Source organism: Poecilia mexicana, unplaced genomic scaffold (genome assembly GCF_051168715.1).
Source record: "Poecilia mexicana isolate PSO_F unplaced genomic scaffold, ASM5116871v1 scaffold_1, whole genome shotgun sequence".
Taxonomy (NCBI): domain Eukaryota; kingdom Metazoa; phylum Chordata; class Actinopteri; order Cyprinodontiformes; family Poeciliidae; genus Poecilia; species Poecilia mexicana.
Genome location: NW_028263370.1, coordinates 17,268,787 through 17,292,562, shown reverse-complemented (window position 1 = coordinate 17,292,562; position 23,776 = coordinate 17,268,787). Strand labels below are relative to the sequence as shown.

Sequence of the window (23,776 nt, the reverse complement as noted above, 5' to 3'; positions counted from 1 at the left end):
AACTGTGCTGAACAATGCATAAACCATACATTATAAATAATACCTATACATCTCCCTCAATTATAGAAGGTAGAAAAGAAATAAGGGGACATGAAAAGCAACATGATCAAAAAAAACATTTACAATGTACACAAGAAAAACTTAACTGAGCAAAAGTCAGCAAGGTTCATTGTGAAAAATTCACATTTTTCACAATTCACAGTTTTGTTTTTACAGTGCTGAGTTGGTCTGGGAGCCTTTTGGTTAGAGTCCATTCTGTATAAAAGCTAAAATAAAACTAGTCTATCAAGGTGGGAATTTTCCTTCGACTTTGAAACTATTAAACAAAACACATTTATAGAATCACAATATCAATAATTTGTGCATTTTTGCATGCCATGAGTAAATGTTGTCATTTAGTTTGGTTAAGAATGATTATTGGACTTTATGACTTTTTATAGATGTTCTTAGTAGCTAGAAGGATCCAATGATGCCTTCATGAGCTCAGAGGTTCAAACTGATGAAAAAAGAGGATGGATGCTATCTGCTAAAATATTCCTTGTCGTCTTCCACGTTCTTTCAGCAAACAATTCAGACAGAGCTGTTTGTGATTTCACACTATTTACCTGCCTTTGAAAGTATTCTTAAAAGTTTGTCTTTTAGTCTGCAGCTCATGTGGCCAAACCAACCAGGGAGATGAAAAGTTAAAACACCCTCAACAATTGTATTGTGCACAAGTTCTAGTTGACTAACCCCAAGATCACTAGGTCTTCTAAAAAGAGTTTCTGAGAACATTTCTTAAAAATATAGTCAGTGTTTTCAGCAAAGTTGGCCTGACTGTGCAGGAATGACCCAAAGTATTTAAAATTTGCCACAGTTTTAGTTTGGCCATTGAGTGAAAATGGAACCACTTTCAGGTCTTGTTAAGGTCATTTAATTAGATCTACATCCTTGTTTTATTAGAGAATATATGTTTTAAGGTGCCAGTAATGCCTTAACTAATAATAAGTCATAAAGACTTTATGGTATTCTGATTTAGTGATGTTGTGTTGCCACTACAATATGGATTAACAGAAAAGAGTAGTAAACGCAGTCAGACCCGAAAAGATGCAACTAAGGAGCAGATTTATAAATACACAGAAAGCTACAGGATTTGTTAAAAGGATCCAGGACTATGCGGGTAATATACCCCCCCCCCCACCCCCAATCAGTTCCGGAACGCAATGGTCCCATTTCCAAATATGGTCTACCACGTGTATGGAGAGCCATTTCAGCCAAAATTAAATAAATAAATAAATGGGTGAAATAAATAAAAAAATGAGTAAAATAAATCAAAAAATGAAGAAAATGAGTGAAATAAATAAAAAATTTGTTAAATAAATAATTTTGCTTTTTCATTAAACCAATTTTTAGTTTATTTATTTTTCATATGATCAATTTCCCAATTTCTCTTTTTCATTTATCTATTTGTCATTTATCCCTTCATCCATTTACCCATTTTTCATTAATCTATTTTTCATTTAACCACTTTTCAATTTCCCTTTTTCATTAAGCCAATTTTTTTATTTATTTATTTTTCAGATTATCTATTTCTCAATTTCTCTTTTATCTATTTTTCATTTATCTATTTTTCATTTGTCCATTTTTCATTTATCCCTTTATCTATTTACCCATTTTTCATTAATCTATTTTTTAATTTAATCATTTTTCAATTTCCTTTTTCCATTAACCCGATTTGCTATTTCCCACTTTCATTAATCAATTTCTCATATATCCCTTTTTTCATTTACCCATTTTCTTTTATCTATTTTTCATTTACCCATTTTTCATTAATCTCTTTATCTATTTACCCATTTTTCATTAATCTATTTTTTAATTTAACCATTTTTCAATTTCCTTTTTCCATTAACCCGATTTGCTATTTCCCACTTTCATTAATCAATTTCTCATATATCCCTTTTTTTATTTACCCATTTTCTTTTATCTATTTTTCATTTAACATTTGTTTGAAAAAATTTTTATTTTCCCATTTTCCAATTCCCCTTATTCATTTAGTATTTCCTTATTTTCTTATTTATCACATTCTATTTCCCCGCAAAACTTAGGAAAAAATAAATGCAAATGAGGAGAGGCACGTCATCAGGCTACACCTTCCCCAATTGGTTGGTTAGCGTCACCTGTACTTTGCTTCAAGAAAGATGGCGACCTACTACCGGGTTATCAATAAGCTGAAGCTCATTAACTTCATTAGAAAATAGTGTTATTACTCCTGACTTTATTTTTGGTGTTGCCGCTCAGACAGAACGTGTTTCAGCTGGCGGCTCTCATGGACTCAGAGCTTCACCGTCGGGGGTTTTATAGTTTGGACGTAGCGGCCGCTGAAGTTGGCCGCTACTTCCACAGCTGGTAGCCTTCGTAGCTACCAGCTGTGGTCCAACTATAAGGAGCAGACTTTACTGTACATCGTAAGTGAAGTACAATATCCAGTGGCAGCTCTATGGAGCATCGAGCTGAGAGAGTGAGAGTGCCAAGCCTTGGAGATCTGCTTCGGAGGCCATCTTTCAGACATGGTGGACCGCTGCTGTCCGTCCAGGATCCTCCGGTTGCCCAGACGTTGCACGGTAAGCTAACGCTGATGGTTGTTTTCCAACTACAGTCATATTTAATCAATAGGGGTGCTCAATTACGATCGCGGAAGGTTTTGAGTTGATCTCGGCACTAGGTGACAAACTGAACGCCGCCAGGATGTTGAGACCAGCACGTCCAATATATCTTATTAAGGATAAAATCAACAAAACGTGTTCAAATTAATGGCCCAACAAAATTAATAATCTCAGTAGTTATTATTTAAAAGGTGTTGCGCCTTTCTGTGCATTTCGGTACCATTACAAAAGTAAAAAGGGACTCAAAGACCCTGATGAGCAGAGCATAAGTTTAAATTGGCTAATCAGCCACCGCTGTGTTCATGAGAGGAGATGTTTTTTAAGGAGAAATAAACATGAAGCCTGAAAACCTAAAATCTTAACGGACTGAATCCGTTGTGTTTTTAGCTAATCTCTGCTGGATTTGTGGGACTCAGGCGGTTGCCACGGCAACAGGTTGATTATACAGTAAAAAGGCAGGAGAGGTTTAGAGTCATTGCTGTTATTTTACTTTTGTAAACAGACAACCTGAATACAGGTAATCTGACCTTTAGTGTAGGTTCAGAATGAAGAATGGACAAAAGTTGAACTTGTGCTACAATCTTTGCCTCTCGGTTCATTCCTGAAGTGTGCCAAGTGTGGGCCACATGTATATGCATATAAAGTAAATATGACTATTAATTTAAGTAGTTCTTTGTGGATGTATAACTTGCCCACCTTAGTTTCCCTCTTTGTCCAACATGTGCCTCAACATTTGGTTACTGTTCCTTAGAGGTGGGCAGAGGGCCCACAATTTGTACTCCAGGAATAACAGCAGCACTTCAACATGTTTTTACTCAAAGTAAAAAGTAGCTGAATAAGAAATTACACAAGAGTAAAGAAGCATTTGGTAAAAAGTGTATCAGTACTAACTGATCAAGTTATCAATGATTTCATATCTAAAACAAAATTACACAGAGGGCCCAAAATATAAAGTTCAGTGGAAATTTTAGACAAAATGAAATTATTTTTTTCAATAGTGATGCTTCATAATAAAATGACTTGAGTAAAAGTAAAAAGTTCAGCATAGTAAAAGTATTCCTAAAAGTTCATTTGAGTTTCAAAAAGTTACTCAACTATATTTGAGTAAATGTAATTAGTCACTCCTAAACTCTGCCCTTCTGAGGGAACAGGAGAAGGAACTGTTAAGCAAATTAATTAATCTTATTTTGATATTAAACACTGTTTCAAATAACAAACCAATCAGGAATAACAACCAGAACATATTATGTTTATTCAAGGGTGAAGGAACAGAATGACAGTGGAGATTCTGTCTGAGAGGGACCACGGCTGACCGTCTGAACCGTCTGCACTGTGAGCAGCACCAGAACTCCTGATGGGTCTCCTTCAGGAAGAACCAGAGAGATGGCCGACCTCCGCAGAGAAGAGTTCACCCAAACAGAGGAAAAATGAATGCTGGTGCTCAAACAGAGCAGCCTCTTTTCTTAAACCCAACACACACAGGGTGTTGTGGCCCTGATTAAAAACCTGCTAACTTCAATGTAACTGAAACACAGAACATCCAGAAATGTGATGAACTTCAGACACAGAGTGAAAATAACACAATGAGAAGAAAACATTTGTCTATATCACTCTGTTATACAGGACATTAACATTTTACATTTTAAAGTGTTTGTTCCAGAGCAACTGATACAAACGATAGCATTAGCTCGTCCATTAATCAGATATTTATGGAGGCCAGGTGTGACGGAAGGAAACACCTGAAACATGCAGGGCAGACCGACCTGAGGACTGACTGGTTAAACTATTTCACTGACACTTCAGATTGCAGATTTCCAATTGAAGGCATCCGTAAGTGAACACAATCATTATTTAATAAACCAAGCTGTGTAAAATAACTGTTATGGTTACTATTAATAACCCAATATGTCATGTTTGTTCATTTCTAGTACATACAAGGTTCTCCACTCACTGTTTAGCTTCATGTTAATTGAAAAGTGGTTAAATGAAAAATAGATTAATGAAAAATGGGTAAATAGATGAAGGGATAAATGACAAATGGATAAATGAAATTGGGAAATTGATCATATGAAAAATAAATAAATTAAAAATTGGTTTAATGAAAAAGCAAAATTATTTAACAAATTTTTTATTTATTTCACTCATTTTCTTCATTTTTTGATTTATTTTACTCATTTTTTATTTATTTCACCCATTTATTTATTTATTTTATTTAATTTTGGCTGAAATGGCTCGCCATACCACGTGGTCTGTCTCCACTCTTCCTGTGTGTGTGTGGACCCAATCCAAGGCGGATTCTTCAGTCTTCTCATTCATTCATTTTCACGGGATAGTTATCCGACACATCCGAAAGAAACTCCTAATCGACCGTCAGGTGAGATTCCTGTTAAAATTATTTTCCTTTCAGCATTATTAGAAACGGTCACCCAAAAGGTGGAGTTTTATACGCGCCACAATCGAAACACAAATCTTAAAACAAGTTAAATTAAATGTTAACTAAATGCAAAAATACTATGTTTAACTAGAATAAACAAATATTTACACGTGTAAAGAGGCTTGTAGTCTAATTTAGATATACGATCATACTTCTAGATTATATTAGCTTATAATTTACTTTGTGGTCAAAGAAAATATACGTCTGGTTATCAGAAAATGTACTTTATTTCAGACGGGGAGTTTTTACTACTTTCTGATAGAAAATAAATATGTCAATTCTATGTAGCTCCATGCGGGAATAAGTCACTTCCTTATTTTATCAAGGCGCCAAAATTGAACTGAAAGAAAGCGCGCTATTTTGTAGTGGAAATGTGAATTCATTAAAAACAAACGATCATCCTGAAATGGATGGACTTTATTTAGGTCTGAATTGAAACAGTGGTAGGAACCGGGATAATTACATCGTGTTTATTATTGCCGTCAGATTTTTCAACAACACATCCATGCATACAATATATTAAAACCATTTCAGCTCCACAGTAATAATTTCTGTAAGATGCATATAAAAAATATGACTGACCTAATGATTTCTGACAAAACCTCATTAAAAATGCTTTATGTTACTTAGAAGGCATAAAGCATTTACATGATCACTGCATTCTCTTTTATAAAATCAAATTAGTGTGCCGGTTTTTAGTTTTCAGAAATTAAATATAACAAACTTTTACTACTAAAAATGTTGCAGGTTGATAGCAGAAGTTTTAACTTCAACAAAAATGAAAACATTAACGGATGCTTTCATTTCCTTATAAGCTTTGGTCCTTAGAATAAACACTAGATTTGTCCTAAAAACACATGCATTCAAGAAAAATGAGAAGTTTTGGTTTTGATTCTTTTAATGAACAGAGGAAAGAAAAATGTAATTTTAAGTTGTTGAACCGATCAGGTGTAAAATACTTATTGTTAATATTTTCCTTATTGATTTGTAACATATTGTAAATTAAATATAGTTGATTTTGGGGCAACTTCATACTGTCAAGTTGCAAAATTATGCTTGTTTTTATGAGTGGAAGATTTATAATGAGCTACTGTTCTCTAAATACACTTTAATATCTTACTTAGGATTTGCCTGTTTGCAGAGGAGCGACAGAAACAGCAAAATGTGGAATGAAAAGAAGCAGAGTTCACCTTCTGATCGGTGAGTTTGGCATCTTGTTGCTTTTGTAGATGAATAAACTTTGTGTAAAACACTCAGAGATGTTTTTTGTTGATACTCAGTGGTCAGATTGTTGCCATCATCATCTTCATTCTCGGTCTGGAAAGTCTGCTGCCCTGGAACTTCTTCATCACCGCCTCACAGGTTTTTTTTATATAGATATATAAAAATCCTTTAATTTTCTGCTGTCTTTGTAAATGCATTTTGACATGAAGCATTTAAATTATTCTTTTTTGTTTCTCTGTCTTCAAGTACTTCAACATGCGGCTGAATGAGAGCGTCTCCTCTAACGGTACGTCAGGCCCGGTGCAGAGGAAGTACAACTACGACAGCTGGATGGTTTTGCTCTCCCAGCTTCCTCTGCTCCTCTTCACTCTGCTCAACTCGTTGCTCTATCAGTGGTGAGTGCAGCTGAAGCTAAAATTTGGATCATTTCTTATTCGTCTTGTTTTTCACTTCGTGTTTCAGTGATCTGGCATCATTTCATGAAAATCTTCCTCTGGCCCCTGCAGGGTGAAGGAGCGTCTCCGCGTGGCCTTCAGCCTGGTCGTCATCTTCCTCCTCTTCGCCCTCACTGCCGGCCTGGTCCAGGTCGACATGCAGCCCGACAGCTTCTTTTCGGTCACCATGGCAACAGTTTGGTTCTTCAACGGTACGTTCCTGAACGTTATTTCTGAAATCCTCTGACTTCAGAATGTTAAACTATTCGCTTATATTCTCGAGGAAACGTTGGATTGTCAAAACAAGTCACATAAAATATCTGCTTGGAGGTGGAATATTTTAAGGAGCGCTTTGATGCTGCTGTGGTTCGCATCAATCTGATTGTTTAAACCTGTGTGTGTTGATGTGTGTGTGCAGTGTTCAGTGCAGTGCTGCAGGGCAGCCTCTTCGGGATGGTCGGCCTGTTTCCTCCTCGTTACAGCACCGTGTTCATGAGCGGTCAGGGACTGGCTGGGATCTTCGCTGGTGTCGCCATGCTGTGCTCCATCATGAGTAAGAAAAAAAACAAACACCTGCATTATTACTTTTTAAGGTTTTATTGGCTCTACTGGCCTTTATTTGATAGTGAATTGACAGGAAAGTGGGTAATGAGAGAAGGGGGGAGACATGCAGCAAAGGTCATCAGGCTACGAATCGAACCTGCGACGGCGACTAAGGCCTCCTTATGTGGGTTGTACTTAACCTCTGCACCACCGCAGCATCCACACCTGCATTATTGCAGTTACAATAAACAATTTCTGTTCTTCTATAATGTTGGCTATAATACCCCTTTATATTATCAAAATCATACTTTTTTCAATTGTATCTTAAATGATTTTCAAATAAATTTCACGTAGCATCCACTCACTAAATCCCTTTGTCGATACTTAAGGAGAAAAGGAAAGTGCACTAGATAAAACAAACGTAGCAACTTCTATTTCCCAGAGCAAGATTGTGACTCTGCGTTCAGTTCCTGACCAAGTAATCGCCTCTCAAGTGAAAGTTGTCTGATTTCTTCATGCATGTCTAGTTATACTTATCGGTGTTATAAGAGCCCACAACTGTTTATCAACCTCATCATGGATCATTTTGCTAATTCCAGATTAATCAGACATAAAACCTTACAAAGCAATTTTGTCTAGCTTCTAGTGCAAATATCTTAGTTTTGATTTATTTGAAGTGTACTAACTTACAAGTAACTTTTTAGCAAGATGTAGAGGATTGTTTTGAGTAAATAATTCCCTGATATTGATGAAAAATTTCTAGTTCCATTGGCAGATTATTTAATTTATAATATGAAATTTTTCCCATGTTTTAAGTTAATTTATCTGCCAATGAAAGAAACACTTTTTCATCAATATTAAAGAATTATTGACTTAAAACAAGCCTCCATATTTCAAATATTCTAAGATATGGACCAACATTGCTTGGTAATATTTTGTGTTTTTGCAGTGCATCTGTAGTGGTGACAGCCAGAAGAGGCTGACCCTACAATAAACTAAAAAATCTGTTTCTCTGCAGGTAAAAGTGACCCAAAGTCAGCTGCCTTGGGATACTTTGTCACTCCATGTTTGGTCACGTTAGGGGCTCTACTCTGCTACCTGCTGCTGCCACACCTGGTGAGCTGAGAGTCTCCAGATCTAAATACATATCAGGAAGCCTGGTACTTATGGAAAACATAAAAAATGAGAGACCAGAGATCAGTTTCTCTGATTTTACTTTTTATAAGTTTTTGTTTGAGTAAAATGAACATTGTTCTTCTAGTCTATGAACTACTGACATGTCTCTGAAATTACAAGCAAAAATTTAGTATTTATTAGTAGAAAATGTCAAAATGACAAAAAACATGCAGTGCTTTCAGATCTCAAATGAAAAGAAAACAAGTTCATGTTCATTTAGAAGCAACAATAATAAAGTTTTAACTCAGGAAAAGTTCATAAATCAACATTTGGTGGAATAACCAGGAGGTTTCCAATGATACTCCAGAGCTGTATGTGTGTGAAATTGTGTATTTTTCCATCTGTTCAGCCTCCTGATGTTGTTTCTCTTGCAGGAATTTGCTCATTATTATCTGAACAGAAATCAGGCTGTCAAGCTGGACACATCTAATAAGCTCCTCAGCAACACAGGTTGGTTTTATGTAGCCTAACTTAAAGTGACATCAGCTGACTTAATGTAATCTTTGACACATTTGATGTGTCTTTCTTATTTCTGAAGACAAAACAGCCTTAAATGGGAACGTAAAAGACCTGGAGGCGAGAGGAGTCCCAGAGGAGAGTAGCGAACGCTCTTCTGTCTTTGCCGTCTTTAAAAAGGTAAATTAATCCTCCCAGTTGTTTTCTCTGTGATGAGAGACAGTTAAAGATGTAAAAATAAAGCCAGATCCAGCTGAAGATGAGACAAACCTGCTTTTCTTTCTCATCTTACAGTCCTCTGTTGTTGTCTGACAGATCTGGCTGATGGCTCTGTGTGTGACGCTTGTGTTCGCCGTCACGCTGTCGGTGTTTCCGGTCATCACAGTCCGAGTGAGGACGGTCTACACGAAGGACGCTGACTGGGGTGAGACACTGACAAGGCAGCAAGACGCATTATTCCATGCCTCATTCATTTATATTTAAACCCTGTAAATAAAGTTAGACATTTGCCTCATAATGGAGTCAATAGTTATTTGATATTTTTATGTTTTTTTATGATATAAAGTAGAATAACCTCTGCCTTTTCTATTTGTGTAGTTGTAATATGTAATTAAATTTCTAATTTTAAGCAATGAAACAAATGTTATGTTTTGTTTTAATGCTGCTCTGTTTTCTGTGTCTTTCAGACAAAGTGTTTACGTGTGTCTGCTGCATTCTTGTTTTTAACATCATGGATTTGGCCGGCCGCAGCGCCCCGTCTCTCTTTCAGTGGGTGAGTCTGCAGACGCGCTTCCAGAATATTCCTCACTTCTACAGTCAAATCGTCAACACCTTAAAGGGAAACTGGATTTTCTTCATTGTACTGAGCTTTTTTGTATAGGATATGTTAGCGTAGACGTATCCTAACCTGTTCAAAGAGCTTTAAAGTCTCGACCTGATTTCTGACTGCCTCCGCTGATGTTTGTGCAGCCGTCCAAACAGAGCCGTCTGTTTCCCGTCGCCGTCCTGTCCCGTCTCGTCTTCATCCCTCTGCTCATGATGTGCAACATTCCCAACTCGAAGCTCACCGTCCTCTTCAGACACGACGGCGCCTTTGTTGTCATCATGGCTCTGTTCTCCTTCTCTAACGGCTACCTGGCGACCCTCTGCATGGCCTACGCTCCACAGTGAGTACTGAACCAGAACCAGGAAACGTTAGACTCACTCAGTCTGCTGTAAAACCTAAAACCTCACATCATTTTTATTGATGGCTTACTAAATGTAGGAGCTATTTTCCCATTTTTGGTTAAATCATTAGAATTTTTGTTTTGTTGTTTATAATTTCTTTGATTAGGAATTCCCATAATTAGTTAATTAATTTCAGGTTGGGATGTGGGTATTTCACGGTATAAATAGGTGGGTCTTAGGTAGCTTATTATGCACGTGGGTGGTCATAAGGTTTTTTACCAGCCAATCAGTCACATCGGTTTCTTTGTCAGTCAGAGAACAGGTACAGGAATAGGAGCAGAAGCCTGTAACCCTTTTGCCTGAACTGCAAATAAAACCAAAGAACTATATTTTGACTTTTGATTCTCCTTTTTGCTGCGTAAACCAGAATCCACGGTGCATCAGGTGACTATTTGAGTTGGATTTACTTTTGTTTTGATCACTTTCGAGTTTTTGAGTTTTTTGATTTTTGAATTTAAGTTTGGGGACAAATGGTCAATACACTAAACATTTAAGTAATCTTAATGTTTTACTCAGAGTGCTGCGTAGCTCCAAGCTCTGTTCTGTTAGATGAAACTTCAATCAACTTCCTTTATCCAACAAACTCTCAAACTAACTACAAACCACCGGCTGCTGTGAGATTCTCTTATCATAACTGTGAGTAAAAATAATACAGATGCAATAATTTCTACTGCAGTAACTTTAATAAAGCATTTCAAATGTTATCTGTGGCATAAATTTGTTATTTTGAAGTTTAGATTTAAGCAAACATGATATTAAGCATCAGCTAAATGTAGCTGGGAAGATCTTGGAAAGGTAAGGTTTGAAAATCAGACACTTTTCAAAACACGCTTCCTGCGGATGTGACCAAAGTTTTCTCCAGATTTTTCTCTTGCTTACGACAAGGATGGATACGGATGTTTAGAAATATTTATCAGACAATGTGAAGGGTCTAAATTTTAGGCTAGTTTACTATGTCAGTAGTTAGTGAAATAGTGAACACAGAAAGATATTTCCCCGTTTTTAGTGAAATTATGGGAAAGATTATTTTAATTAAATAATTTGCCAATAAAACTAGAACTTTTTCATAAATTATACATCTTAGATTATATTTATACATCTTCTTGAAAAGTTATCTGTAAGTTAATTTAGTCTTATTTCAAGTGTAATAATTTGTTTGCGATAGAAACTAAACCAAAAACACTTGGTAAGATTTTGTGCTTTTGCAGTGATGTAATTCAATTTGACAGAATATAAATAAATAACTGGGTTTCCAGCAGTGTATTACGAGCCTGGCAGGCCACCAGGCTTAGCATTGTTTATGTAGTTTAGTTTTTTATATTGCCTTTTTTTTAAGACTTTGTAGTTGGTGTTTAGGTATTAATCTTCCAGTCTTCCAGTAACGCAGGTTTACCAGGCTCTAAGTGATATTTACAAATTTTCTGTCAACTTTAAACATTTTTTAACTCAAAAACATGACGGGCTGCTGGATGAATGAGTGCTCTGGCGCCCCGATCACCAGGCTTAGCAAGTTTTTTTTGGGAAACCTTGCAACTAATATGTTGAGTATAAATGTATTTGTAATTTTCAGCAGTGCAGATAATTTTTCTGTAGTAAATATGGCACCGAAACTGGCTCCCCTCCAGCCCAGGGCCCCACACCCTTGTAAAACCAGCCCTGTCTTCAGTAATCGATCAAACATTCAGCACAAAAATGAAAACTGGATTTCAGTTTCCATCTAAACTACAGAGCTGTTGAAAAATTCATCAAATATTTTGATGTTTCGCTTGTTTGGAACCTAATTTGCCAGATGACCAGCGCCACCTGCTGTAAAACATGAAAATAATCAACATTCAAAGCTACCAAGCTGATGGTTAAAGCTCAGTCAGCTTCATATTGGGTTTGGTGGCTCTAATAGTTTATTTTCTGCAGGTTGGTGAGGAGCAGAGACTGTGAGACGGCCGGCTCTCTGATGACCTTCTTCCTCGTTCTGGGTCTGGCTATGGGAGCCTCGTTCTCATTCCTACTGGGAAATCTGGTTTAGACAAAGTCCACGTAGAAACCCAACATTGGATCAGGACTCTTGTTTGTTTATATGTACATATTGCTTTTTTATGACTGTAACATTCTTGCATTATCCCTTTTTTATACCATTTTTTATAAATGTTTAACTGTAAACATTTCTAGCATTAAAGTTTTGTATTTACCATACAAATAAATACAAATAATTATTTGTATTTACCATAATTATTATGGTAAATAACAATTAGCATATTAATTATGATTTACCATAATAAATAATATTATTTATATTAATTACATAATTACCGTACATACCAACCTCACAATCGCCCCCTGCTGGTAACATGAGGTGACTGTAATTCGCAGCTAATAAAAAAAAAAAAGTTTTCTAACAAAGAACAAACATAATTAAAGAATTATTCTTCATTAATCTGTAGACTTTTTTCCCCCTACTTATTTATATTTTGATGCAATGAATTTATGTTTTATTGTTTTTAAAGGGATTTTTGTGTGAAGGGAATTTATTGTTTGAACATCTACATTTGTCTTTTACAAAGACCTTATTGGTGTTTTCTATGGTTTTTTGTAATGTAGTATATTTAATGTATATTTATGCACTCTGTTTTATGCAGCTGATCCTTTTTCATTAGTTTTTTACATGATCTGAAGTAGTTTTTGTTATTTTTAATATTTTTGTATACAAAGTTCTTTGTGGGGTTTTTTTGTACTTCCTCAATTAAAATATAAATATAAAATGGTAGCCTTAGAGTTTGTTGCTGAATATTAACATGTTATGGCGCTAATTGTGAGCGCTGATTGTCCTGCTGGTTTGAGCATGAGTGGAGTAACGGCGCCATCTAGTGGTGGGATTTTAGACCCTTTTAGAATCTTGTTCCCTTTATAGTTGTGCTGCCATCGTTTGTAGTTCTTAATATGTTCATTATATTCAGGTAGTTTTCATATTGTTTTTATTTAGACGTAAGGAGTTAAAACTAATGATTATTTTAATAATTGACAGATTAAATAAAACTGGTACATATATATATATATATATATATATATATATATATATATATATATATATATATATATTTTTTTTTTTTACATAAGTTGAACAAGATGAAATAAAAATGCTAAAAGATGAATTTTGGGTAGAACATAATTACAGAAAATGATTAATTTTTTATCTTAAGTGCAAAATGTGTATATTTTTAAGCACAGTTTTTTGCTTAATTACTTTTCTGACTTTGTTGTTAAAGATAAGAGCAAATAACCTTCCATTTGCACAGCATCCAAAACCAGAGAGAACAATTGTCCGAACATGCAAAGTGTAAGCCGCCAAAAACAACCAACTAAACAGAGCAACTCCACCATGTCGCCAAAACGAGCAACACAGTTCTAGCATCAGGTTTAGTTGTGTCACCGTTGCATCTGAGCAGCACTTTGCCTCCACTGACCGTGTTTCCTCTCCCAGAGGCTCGGCCCTTTCCTTTAGCCAGCAGACGTCTGGCTTCCTCCCATTCTTCCACTCTGTGGAAAATAAAAAGAGAAAATTCAGAGAGCGCTTCTGACTTTCACTAAATCACACCAAGTGAAACCTTTCTACCACAATTAGGAGAGAATTTCCTTTATTCTGTTTCCCGCCCAGCTGCACAGTTGGTGAGTACTTCTGGGACTTAAATCCCGCTTGTTTTTAAAGAAGCTCTTATCAGATTTCTTAATATTCCTGCTGACATGATTACTAAATATATTACTTTCCATTGAAATGACAGCAGATTGCTGAGTTTAGTGTGCAGATCCAAATTGTTACTGTTTCCTCTGTTTTTCACACAAACCCCTCTGAATGTTTAGTAAAGTTTTAAGGTGAGTTTAGTTCAGTACTGAGAAAATGATTTATTGCTTGCAATTTTTGACTAGATAAATCTTAAACCCTGACTGAAGATTAACTGTAGATTAATTATAGTCTGTAAGTGTTGTTTTAAAACCCTTTTTTCTGCAATAGTGAAACTCACATGTTATTATTTTATTTGTTTTGGTCTTCATGAAACCAGATATTTGCATTTCTCACTGTTTGAAGTTGAAAATGGCCAAACTTTTCTTGTTTTAGCTTAGTTCGAATTACCAAAAATTATCTCTACTTGCTAAATGCCAGAAGCTTAGCGAGAATATTTTCTAGAGATTTTTTTATTTTATTTTTTTGCTACTTTTCTCAAATTCAAAAATGTACATTTGGTCAGAATGAGGGATAACTGTCTTTCAGAATATATGATTTGAATCAAATCTTTTCCCACAAATTTCTCACCAATAACTTTGATAATTCTAAGCTAAAACAAGAAAAGTTTGGTCGGATTTAACTTCAGACAGTGAGAAAAATGTGTTTGTGTCTAGTTTTACCTTTACAAATGTTAATAAACAACTAAAGACTCACATAGATGTTACATTGACTCTTATCCCAAGAACTGGTGTCAGACTGCTGCATCCTTCGTGCACAGAGGAGCGTTATCGCAGGTCCTTCCTCCCACCTGCAACTTTATATCAGAAATACAGAAAAAACACTCGAACTGCATCTTTAAAAGCTCAAAATGGGCATAAGATTCATGTCCATGATTATACTTTTAATCAAAGGTTTGAGTTTTGTTTTTATGCGCTGCCTGTGGATTATTCACAGCCTCTTTTTTATGACTCTGAGAAACAAATGAAGTTGTGAAACTTTCTTAGCGGGAGCCTGAGGAGGAGTTAGCGCCTGACAATGAGCGCATTTCTTAATGACCTGGCAGAGAAAGGCATGTGGGCGCAGCTGATGATCAGAGCTGCGCTGTGTGTGCTGGAGGGTAATCAGGCAGCTTGAAGCTTTCCGTCAGTGTTGATTCAGACCTAAGCGACGTCACAGCCAGTCCAACTGGAGCTGCAGCTTATTGCTCTGCTGTTTGCTTCCTGCAGATGAAAATGGCTGAATCACACAGGGTGACAGCGCAGGGCAGGAAGGTAAGTTTGCACACCTGACAACAAGCAAGTAGGAGTTAACAATTAACCAGAGCATTAAATAAGTCTCTAAAAAAAACTTTCTTCAGTTTTGTGAATGTAGCTGGAGTTCTCTGGTGGCAGGTAATGTTTGAACTTTTTACTTGTTTGAGTTTTCTAAAGCGATGTCAACCTGCTTTTGTTCCCAGTAGCGTCAAGTCATCAAGAATATGCAAAAGATCCTTTTGAAAACTATCAAAATAAAAGCTTCGTTTTAACTTTGCAGGTTAGAAAAGCGCATTTTAAACCACTAACATAAAAAAATAACGATATATTATTAATTTATCTGCATATTTATACTCCCCCCTCTTTTTATGTATTTTTTATTTTATTTTTTCTAGCTGAATTTTATGCCCTCTTTATTTATTTGAATGTAAATTTTCCGTTTCATATTTTCATAAGCTCAATAAATATATTGGAGAAAAAAATAACGGTCTAGTTAAAAGCAATTGTGTCTCATAAGATTTGAAAGCAATCATATTAATTTCATGACATTGTTGAGAAAAGAGTCCTGGATTCTCCAAATTGTTTAAATTAAAGAGATATCCTTGTCAATGAATATTAAAAACACTCACTGATTAAAACAAAACAACAACAAAAAAACACCCAGAAGGATTTTTGTAATTTTTTACACTAGTCGTATGATTCCCAAAGAGAACAGGCATCGGAGGACACCAGCTGTTTGCACAGTGAATGTACTGCAGCAGGCAGTCGCTGGAGCACCTGACAGTTGCAACAACAAAGTGATCGGATTATAACTTCATAATTCAGTCTAGAAAATTCCACCACTTTCACACAAACACAAAATGCGACCAGGATCAAACTCCTTCAAGGCTCGTAATGCGGTGAAATGAGGAATCTGACTGTAGGATGCTCCTGCAACTGCCTGAGAATCACTTTACCTGCCACTACACTGTGTATGTCCTCTAAACAGCTCTGTGCAAACCTAATTATTTAATACTGTTTGCTGGTTCTACATTAACATCCATATCCAGAGGAGGGTAGAGTATCCGGAAATATTACTCAAGTAAGAGTAGCACTACTTTGACATACTTTACTCAAGTAAAAAGTAGGAATACTCAAGTAAGAATAAAAAAAAGTATTTTGTAAAAAGTCTACTCAAGTTCTGACTAATCAAATTACCAGTCATTTAATATTTAAAAAACTATAAAGTTATGTGGAAATTTTGTTATTTTATAGATCAAAATTACAATAATTCATATCAAAAACGTCATTAAAAAACAAAAAAACCCAGACAAAAATATTTCAATAAAAATACTGATGAAACTAACAAAACCTTCATGTGTGTGTCTGGTGAATGTTTGGCTAAAACATGTTTGTTTTGCACTCAGTAGAAAATCCAGAAGCTTTACTACCGATATTAGTAATCTAATCTCTACTTTACTAAAGTAAGAGTAGAGATTAGCGGCGCACGATATATCGGCACTAATATCGGTATCGGCAGATTATTTTTTTTAACATATTGGGATCGGTTTGGTAGATAAAACCAGACCGATATTAATAAACAATATTTGTTTTTGTTTCCAAAGGTGTTGAAACGGTAGAGAAATATATTGGTTATCATCCATAACAGCTGTATTAAAATTGGATATGAATAACAGCCTAATTTTTCATATTGGTGCATCCCTAGTAGCGATACTTCATAATAAAATTACTCAAATAAAAGTAAAAAGGACAGTGTAGTAAAAATACTCCAAGTATTTTTTTTCTATAATGTTACTCAAGTAAATGTAACTTGTTCTTACCCAACTCTGTACATATTCTCAGTGTTTTGTTTTGTTGTTTTACATTTTTCCTCAGATGTAACAGACAAAATCTTCACTGAAGACTGAAGATCTTTAAATACTACAAAATACTTTTAAAATGTATTTCCTCTTGTTGCCAAAACTGAAAATGTAGATTAGATTCTAAATAAAAGCATCCATCCTTTTCACTTTAAAATAAATGTCTAACAAAGTTGACGCCTGAAAGCTTTTATTTTGAATTCTAAGCCAATGTAATCAAACTTCCTGCCTCTCTGCAGTTCGGCACATGGCAGTCACAGGACCGGGCTTGTTACATCACTTTGTGAACTTAGTACCCGATACGCAACAACAGATTAAACAGATTAAAATGTTTTCACCATACATAGAAACATATTTGCAATTAAATACAACAGTTAAAAAAATAGACTATATTGGATCTCCTTACAAAAAAAGAGTCCAAAAAAGTTATGATGCCTTTTTAAATTTTCTTTCAGAAATGGAGTTTACCACAGAGACCCGAGACGGATCAGAACAAATTGGCATCTCGATGTCCGGATGGAGAAGCTGAAAGAAAACTGGTAAAAAAAAAAAAATGAACAAAAAATAATGATGAAAGCAACACATCTAAACCCAGGAGACAAATAAAATTATAAAAATTAACTTCTTCATAAAAGTAATGTTCTGAAAGAATATTTCATCGTAGATTTTTTTCCTTTCGTAATACATCGGTTTACGCTGCAAAAACACAAAATCGTGCCAAGTATTTTTGGTTTAATTTCTAGTGTAAATTTCTTAGTACACTTTAAATATGACAAACTAACTTAAAAATAACTTTTTAGCAAGATATAGAGGCTTGTTTTAAATAAATAATTTCTTATTATTGACAAAAAAGTGCTTGTTCCAGTGGCAGATAAATTAACTTATAACAAGGGAACATGTCCTTTCATAAGTGAAATAATCTGCCAATAAAACAAATACATTTCTATCAATAATAAAGAATTATTTACTTAAAATAAGGATCTGTATCTTACTGTAAAGTTACTTGTAAGTTTGTTTTGCCTTATTTCCAAGTGTGCTAAGATATTTGTATTAGAAATTTGAAAAAAAAAATACTTGGTAAGATTTTGTGTTTTTGCAGTGTAAACTGTGGGAGCATTAATGATTGTTTCCTTCTTTTCATTGTTTTAACACACTTAAATATCACCTGGTCAACAAAATGTGAAAACCTCCGCTTATTTTAAACCGATTATTAATTGTTGATGAGTAATACAGTGTGTTTGTTATCAACTTAGTACATTATAGTGCATGTTAGAGGTGATACGGGCTTAACGTTTAATCACAATATTTGTTCGGAACTGTTTGGGTAACGATAAATCAGAACTGTTTTCTGTCTCTTCTAGGAGCACAGCAATCACAGACCCACAAATACAAAGACTGCTTTTGAAAATCATTCCCATTTATCTTTAGGACACCAAAACTTATTCACAAAAGAAGTGTGACTTTTATCACTAAACTCCACACAGTAATGCCATTTAGTCACATTTTCACATTTATTTAATGATGGAGGTCAGTAAAAACAGCAACTCCAACACTACGGAAAGTTTTGAGGAGTTTTAAACATCATTAGTTGGAATTCATTGTGACTATTATAAATTATAAATGATACACTAAATACCCATCTGTATAGCAGAGTTTGTCTTTTGAACCATCTAACATTTTATTTACCTAAGACTTTCTAGTCCTGATAGGTTTTTAATGTGAGATTCAGATGATATTGTGAAAAATTTGCTGTTTTATCAAAAGCTAAGATGAATTAAAGATAAATCTGTAAATGTGTTTTTTCTGCTGGTCTCTTTGATAAAATCAGCTTGAATTTAATTTATTTAATTTCTGGTTCAAATCTCTCTTAAAGACATTTGAAACACACCAACACGTTTCATTGAAACATGATTTTAAAAATTATTAAAACGATTACATTGTTAATTCATTTAATTTCCCTTTAGGATTGATAAATTATTGCTGATTTAACACCTTGAAGTCCCATGCCCAGTCCAAAGAGATGCACAACGTAAATTGTCTCTCTGTTGCCATGGAAACATTTTGTGTTTCCAGGAAGTTCCTTTCAGAGGTCAAATCTCTGGCGGGCTGCAGCCAGGGAAGAAGGTGATCGTGGTTGGGCTGGTGGATCCGAGTCCAGATCGGTAAAAATCTGGTTATTTAAACCTTATCTTGTTTGTTATTAACTAGTTTTCTTTTAGATGCTTTTAATGTGTGGTACTTTTTGTTTAATTGGTAGTAGAGGTGTAAAGAGCCTCTCTGTGAAGGAAAAGTTTAAAACAGACCAAATTTTCTTGTCACACTGTAAAACATTTTAAGTTGGTTTAACTTGAAAACAAAAGTCCACCTGCTGCTTTGAAATGTAATTTAAGTCACAAGAAAATTGTTTTAGTTTTAACTCAGAAATTAAAGTTCATGAAGTTGATTTAACAAGAGACAAGTTGTCTAAACATTGTTTTTTTAAGTTCATTAATGTTGAATTGTGAGTTTTAACTTAATGCTGCAATTTAAACCAAATAATTATTTGACAATATCCAAGAAAAAAAGACATCAGTAAAAGTTTTACATGTTTTCTACTGTATTATTGCCACTGGGATTATATATCCTGTCTGCTTAATGGCCGCCATACTTCTTCTTCTCTCCAGGTTCTACGTCGCTCTGACTTGCGGCCGCGGGTCCAGGGAGCCGCCACCCAACGTGGCGCTGGAGCTCTGCGTCCGGTTTAAAGACCGACAGGTCCTGCGGAGAGCCTGCGTGTCGGGATCCTGGGGCGAAGTGGAGAGAGCGGTTCCTTTTTTCCCTTTTATCAAGGATCAGCCCTTCAAGGTACCAGAATCTCTGCAGAAACCCGACGCTGTCTTTTGCAGTACTTGTGGCGGACATTTTGTAACTTTCATAAAATGTTTTTTACATATTTGTTCAATCTGTCACCATTTTGTAACATGAGACAGATAATCTGTGAAAAAGTTTATCTTCAGTGCCTTCCCCCAGTGCTAACTAGAAAGAACCAATCAGAGCTAGGAGAAGGAGGGTCTTAGTGCTGTCAATCATCTTTGTGTATGTGCTGCTCACATCCTTCTCCTTTCTCTGGTTCACCACAACGGAGCATGTGATGAATGCTCAGGCTAGTTAGCTTGGCCACCAATGATGGCAGATAAATGGTTTTTCTGGAATGCACATTGAGCAGCATGCACATGAGGGTGATTGACAGCACAAAGTCACTCTTCCCGGCTCTGATTGGTTGTTTTTGAGTGGGAACAGTGCAGTGTTCCTTTGAAATCAATTTTTCCACAGATTATCTGTTTCATATTAATCTGTCACAACTTGGTGACGGCTTCAACAAATATGCAAAAACATATTTTGTAAAAGTTAAATGAAGTTAAAATATTGTAACGATAAAAAGACAACATGAAGCCCAGAATCTCACTGGAATAAATAGTGAATTTAGAGAAACGAGTTATTTAATGCAGATAATGTCTGAAGTGAAGCTGATGAGCTGCTTATTATTATTTTTTGTCTGAATTATTTCTATAAATTGTATATTTAAAATCATCATATTAGCAGGTTTCCTGAGTTTAAACGATTAATCAGATGAATCACTTATTGAAATAATTGTCAGCTGATTTAGTGACTGATTATTTGGTAACTGCAGCATACAGACTCAAAAAAACAAGAAAAGGTATCTGGAGCTGTTTTGAGTAGATTGTAGGTGCTGTGTTTGTAGGGAACTGAACTGAACCTGTTGTTCCGTCTGCAGATTGAGATCCACTGTGAACACGGCAGATTTCAGGTGATTGTGGACGGACAGCAGCTGTTCAGCTTTCAGCACAGAGTTCTGCCGCTCAGCCACGTCGACACTCTGTGGATCAAAGGCAGCTTAAAAATCACAAAACTTGCCTAAAACTAAAGACTTTTAGACTTTTACACTTCAGAAGATCGCGGACGTTTATATTTATTCAGAAATGCTTTTATATGTGTTTAAAGTTGTTTTATTTTTGGGATGCTTAGTTGATGTAGTTTTTTGTTTTTAGTTGTGAACCTCATTATCACTACTCACTTCAATCCTATTTTTATTTGGAAAATAATAATAATAATAATAATAATTAGCTCATGTTTTCTCTCAAAATTACAGTTTCATTGCTTTTTTTTATTATTTTACGTTCAACTTTGGCTACAAACATTATTATTTTATGTTTTATTCAATCATAGTTCATGAACGCTATGTACTTTCTGACTTTACAAATTAAACTGAAACTTGACTGCTAATATGAAGACACTGTTGGGTTTACTACCTCAGTCCAGTTATTCACTACTAAATTAGATTTCTTTACTTTTAAATGTAAGCTCTTTGTTTTATTTCATGCAATTGCACTATAAAGTTAGTTTTGATGTTGCATTATAGGAGATTCAGGTGAAAATTGTCATTCTTTGCACAAATTTCAATGTGTGTCATGTCTTTTTTTGTTTTGTAAAATAAATAAATGATTAAATGTCTGTTTCTGATTGGATAAAATATTGTTATAATATATTCTGTTTATTTTTTTAAACAATAATTAAACTTTCCATGTAATACATGTACACTGAAACAATGTGTTCTGCTTCAATACTTACTTCATCGGTCTTCAGTAACTTTAGATGGTGTTCTGAGCTGCTAGGTCTCTTTTTTGGACATGCGACAAACTGAAGAAAACAGAAAATTAAATGTTGAATTGAATAATAATATATGTCCTATAAATATGCTCAAAATGTAAATATTTTTTTATTTTTTCTGTTTTTCACTGTGGTGCAGTTTGCAGCAGTCTTTTATATTTTCATCCTGATGAAACATTTTCTGGGTTTTGCAAACTGCATGTCTTTGTGATGTAAAGCACACAACAAGAAATGTGCAACAGAGAAACTGGTGCGTAATTACGACGGCATGTTAAGCTGTTGTAGATAGAAAAAAAAAGATGCATATTTTTGCTAAAACCTTTTGATTAATTAAAAAAATTATCTCAAAATTTCACAGTTCTTTGGTGGAAATTTGCTCCTTTTTTTATATCTACAATGACCCAAATGCGGCGTCTCAGCGGAACAGAAATGTTAACATGAAATCAGTTTCTGATCAACTGGAAATACCCAGTACACCGGTTTGGCCAGCAGGCGGCAGTAGACAGATTTCGCACTTTTAAATTGATATTTAAACTAATATTCAGGAGATGGCGTCACAACTTTAACCCTATGAAATCTCTAGACAGTCATAAATAAAATCCATAATAATTTTTATATATTTGTTTTCTCTTTCTCTTCTCATCAACTTATTCTGTTGTGTTATTGTTTTTGTACAGAACTATGGTGAACTTTAAAACCTGTTTTTAAAAGTGCTTTATAAATAAATTTGACAAATTTGACATTATTTAAAGTGTACGAAGATATTTGGAATAGAAACTAGATAAAATCTTGGTAAGTTTTTGTGTTTTTGAGCTTTGCTGCTCTGTCAATATATTAAGCAATGAAATATTGTTGTTTTATGTTCTGTTCCTCAAAAAAAAAAGCATAGGGAGTATCCCTGGTTATTTAATAATTTAATTGTAGTATATGTGTAGATTTGCCTTTATCAACACCCCTAAAAAGAAAAACAATAATTACACAAGTATTAACAAAAACATGCAGTCTGTGAAGTATTGTCATCTAAAATGTCTGTGATTGGGGTGAAGAAGACGCCCTGCAGCCTCGTCTTCTTCAGTTTCATGGAGATGCTCCTCTATTATCACCTCCTGTCTTCCTCTCATCCATAATACATCGCAGTCACAGTTCACCGACCTGCTTTACACTCCCATCAGCCCTGCCTGCATCAGCACACTGTGTGTGTGTGTGTGTGTGTGTGTGTGTGTGTGTGTGTGTGTGTGTGGATCATACTTTTATTACTTGCTCCACAAGAGTGTGGGTTTGTTTACACAGGCACAATTTAGGGGGTCATCTTCCTCTCAGAGGACACTGAGGTGCGTTCACTGTTCAGTGGGAAAAGCTGGTTAAGCTTCAGGGGAGCGGATTGGTAAACTGATGTCAGGTCTGTTGAAATGAACATTTGCTTTAATGAAACACCAGAGTCGGATCAATGTGAGGCACTTCCATCTCAGGATACAGAAACATGCCGCTAAGCATTCTGGGAAATAGTTCCCACTCCTGTCTTTTTCTTCTTTCAGTTTTTTAAGTGCTAACCTAAAAACTAGTTTATTCAACTCCTGGAGGTTTGACAAAATTAATAAAACGTTAACACAACTTACTGCTGTAAGTTTATCTTTCACAAACTCACATTTAGGTACAAAATCTAAAACTTGATAAATTTATTTGACTTAAAGAATAGAAAGTAGTAGACATAATTAAATACAGCTCAAATGTTTTACAGTGTAGGACCGTTTTAGGTGGGTACCTATGCATGTAAAAACCTGTTATATATCATCAGTCATGTATTAGCAGTAGTTTTGGGAAGGGTATTCGTTAAGTCTTGCAGGTCAAACCACCTCCATTATTTTACCCAGTGAAAATAACCTGAGCTCTGAGCAGGTGGAGACCAACGTTGACAGGATTTTATTTACTAAACAGAGAAAATCAGAGCAATTTGAGCAACAAAAACTGGACTTGTCCCTGTGAGTGTTAAAGCAGTCCATTAAGAACCTGCTAACTGTTCCCTACCAACACCTTTTGCAGTGTTAAGCAGGGTGTGACCTCTCCGCACCTCAAGGTTTCGCCTGATACCTTAACTAATGAAATATTCAAATGTCAACACATCTTGTCTCATTTTGTGTCTCTTCT

The 23,776-nt window shown here is 35.2% G+C and overlaps 2 protein-coding genes across 3 annotated transcripts; both read left to right on the top strand.

Moving 5' to 3' along the window:
- The first annotated feature begins 1,328 nt into the window (after positions 1–1,328).
- LOC106934024 (equilibrative nucleoside transporter 2-like) lies at positions 1,329–12,897 on the top strand. Of its 2 annotated transcripts, XM_088005656.1 has the most exons (15): positions 1,329–2,600; positions 3,902–4,472; positions 4,933–5,016; positions 6,201–6,276; positions 6,357–6,438; positions 6,547–6,695; positions 6,807–6,946; positions 7,153–7,287; positions 8,296–8,393; positions 8,828–8,903; positions 8,992–9,089; positions 9,225–9,333; positions 9,596–9,681; positions 9,879–10,075; positions 12,048–12,897. In XM_088005656.1, the coding sequence occupies exons 2-15, from the start codon at positions 4,352–4,354 to the stop codon at positions 12,157–12,159; spliced, it is 1,563 nt and encodes a 520-aa protein (XP_087861782.1). In that variant the 5' UTR covers positions 1,329–2,600; positions 3,902–4,351; the 3' UTR covers positions 12,160–12,897. The 2 variants fall into 2 exon arrangements, with proteins under 2 accessions (XP_087861782.1, XP_087861785.1); XM_088005659.1 differs by lacking the exons at positions 1,329–2,600; positions 3,902–4,472 and having other exon boundaries at positions 4,936–5,016; positions 6,218–6,276.
- Positions 12,898–14,898: 2,001 nt separating this feature from the next.
- lgalsla (lectin, galactoside-binding-like a) lies at positions 14,899–21,570 on the top strand. The gene is made up of 5 exons (XM_088005662.1): positions 14,899–15,122; positions 17,419–17,502; positions 19,037–19,125; positions 19,627–19,807; positions 20,739–21,570. Exons 1-5 carry the CDS (start codon positions 15,078–15,080, stop codon positions 20,880–20,882), a joined length of 543 nt encoding a protein of 180 aa, XP_087861788.1. The 5' UTR covers positions 14,899–15,077; the 3' UTR covers positions 20,883–21,570.
- The last annotated feature ends 2,206 nt before the right edge of the window (positions 21,571–23,776 follow it).

Coding starts and splice junctions, on each gene's coding strand:
- LOC106934024 (XM_088005656.1), top strand. CDS start 4,352: ATGGAGGCCAGGTGTGACGGAAGGAAACACCTGAAACATGCAGGGCAG. Junction 6,439..6,546: donor TCTTCATCACCGCCTCACAG/GTTTTTTTTATA, acceptor TCTGTCTTCAAG/TACTTCAACATGCGGCTGAA. Junction 9,334..9,595: donor CACGAAGGACGCTGACTGGG/GTGAGACACTGA, acceptor TGTGTCTTTCAG/ACAAAGTGTTTACGTGTGTC.
- lgalsla (XM_088005662.1), top strand. CDS start 15,078: ATGAAAATGGCTGAATCACACAGGGTGACAGCGCAGGGCAGGAAG. Junction 17,503..19,036: donor GAGAAGCTGAAAGAAAACTG/GTAAAAAAAAAA, acceptor TTGTGTTTCCAG/GAAGTTCCTTTCAGAGGTCA. Junction 19,126..19,626: donor GTGGATCCGAGTCCAGATCG/GTAAAAATCTGG, acceptor TCTTCTCTCCAG/GTTCTACGTCGCTCTGACTT.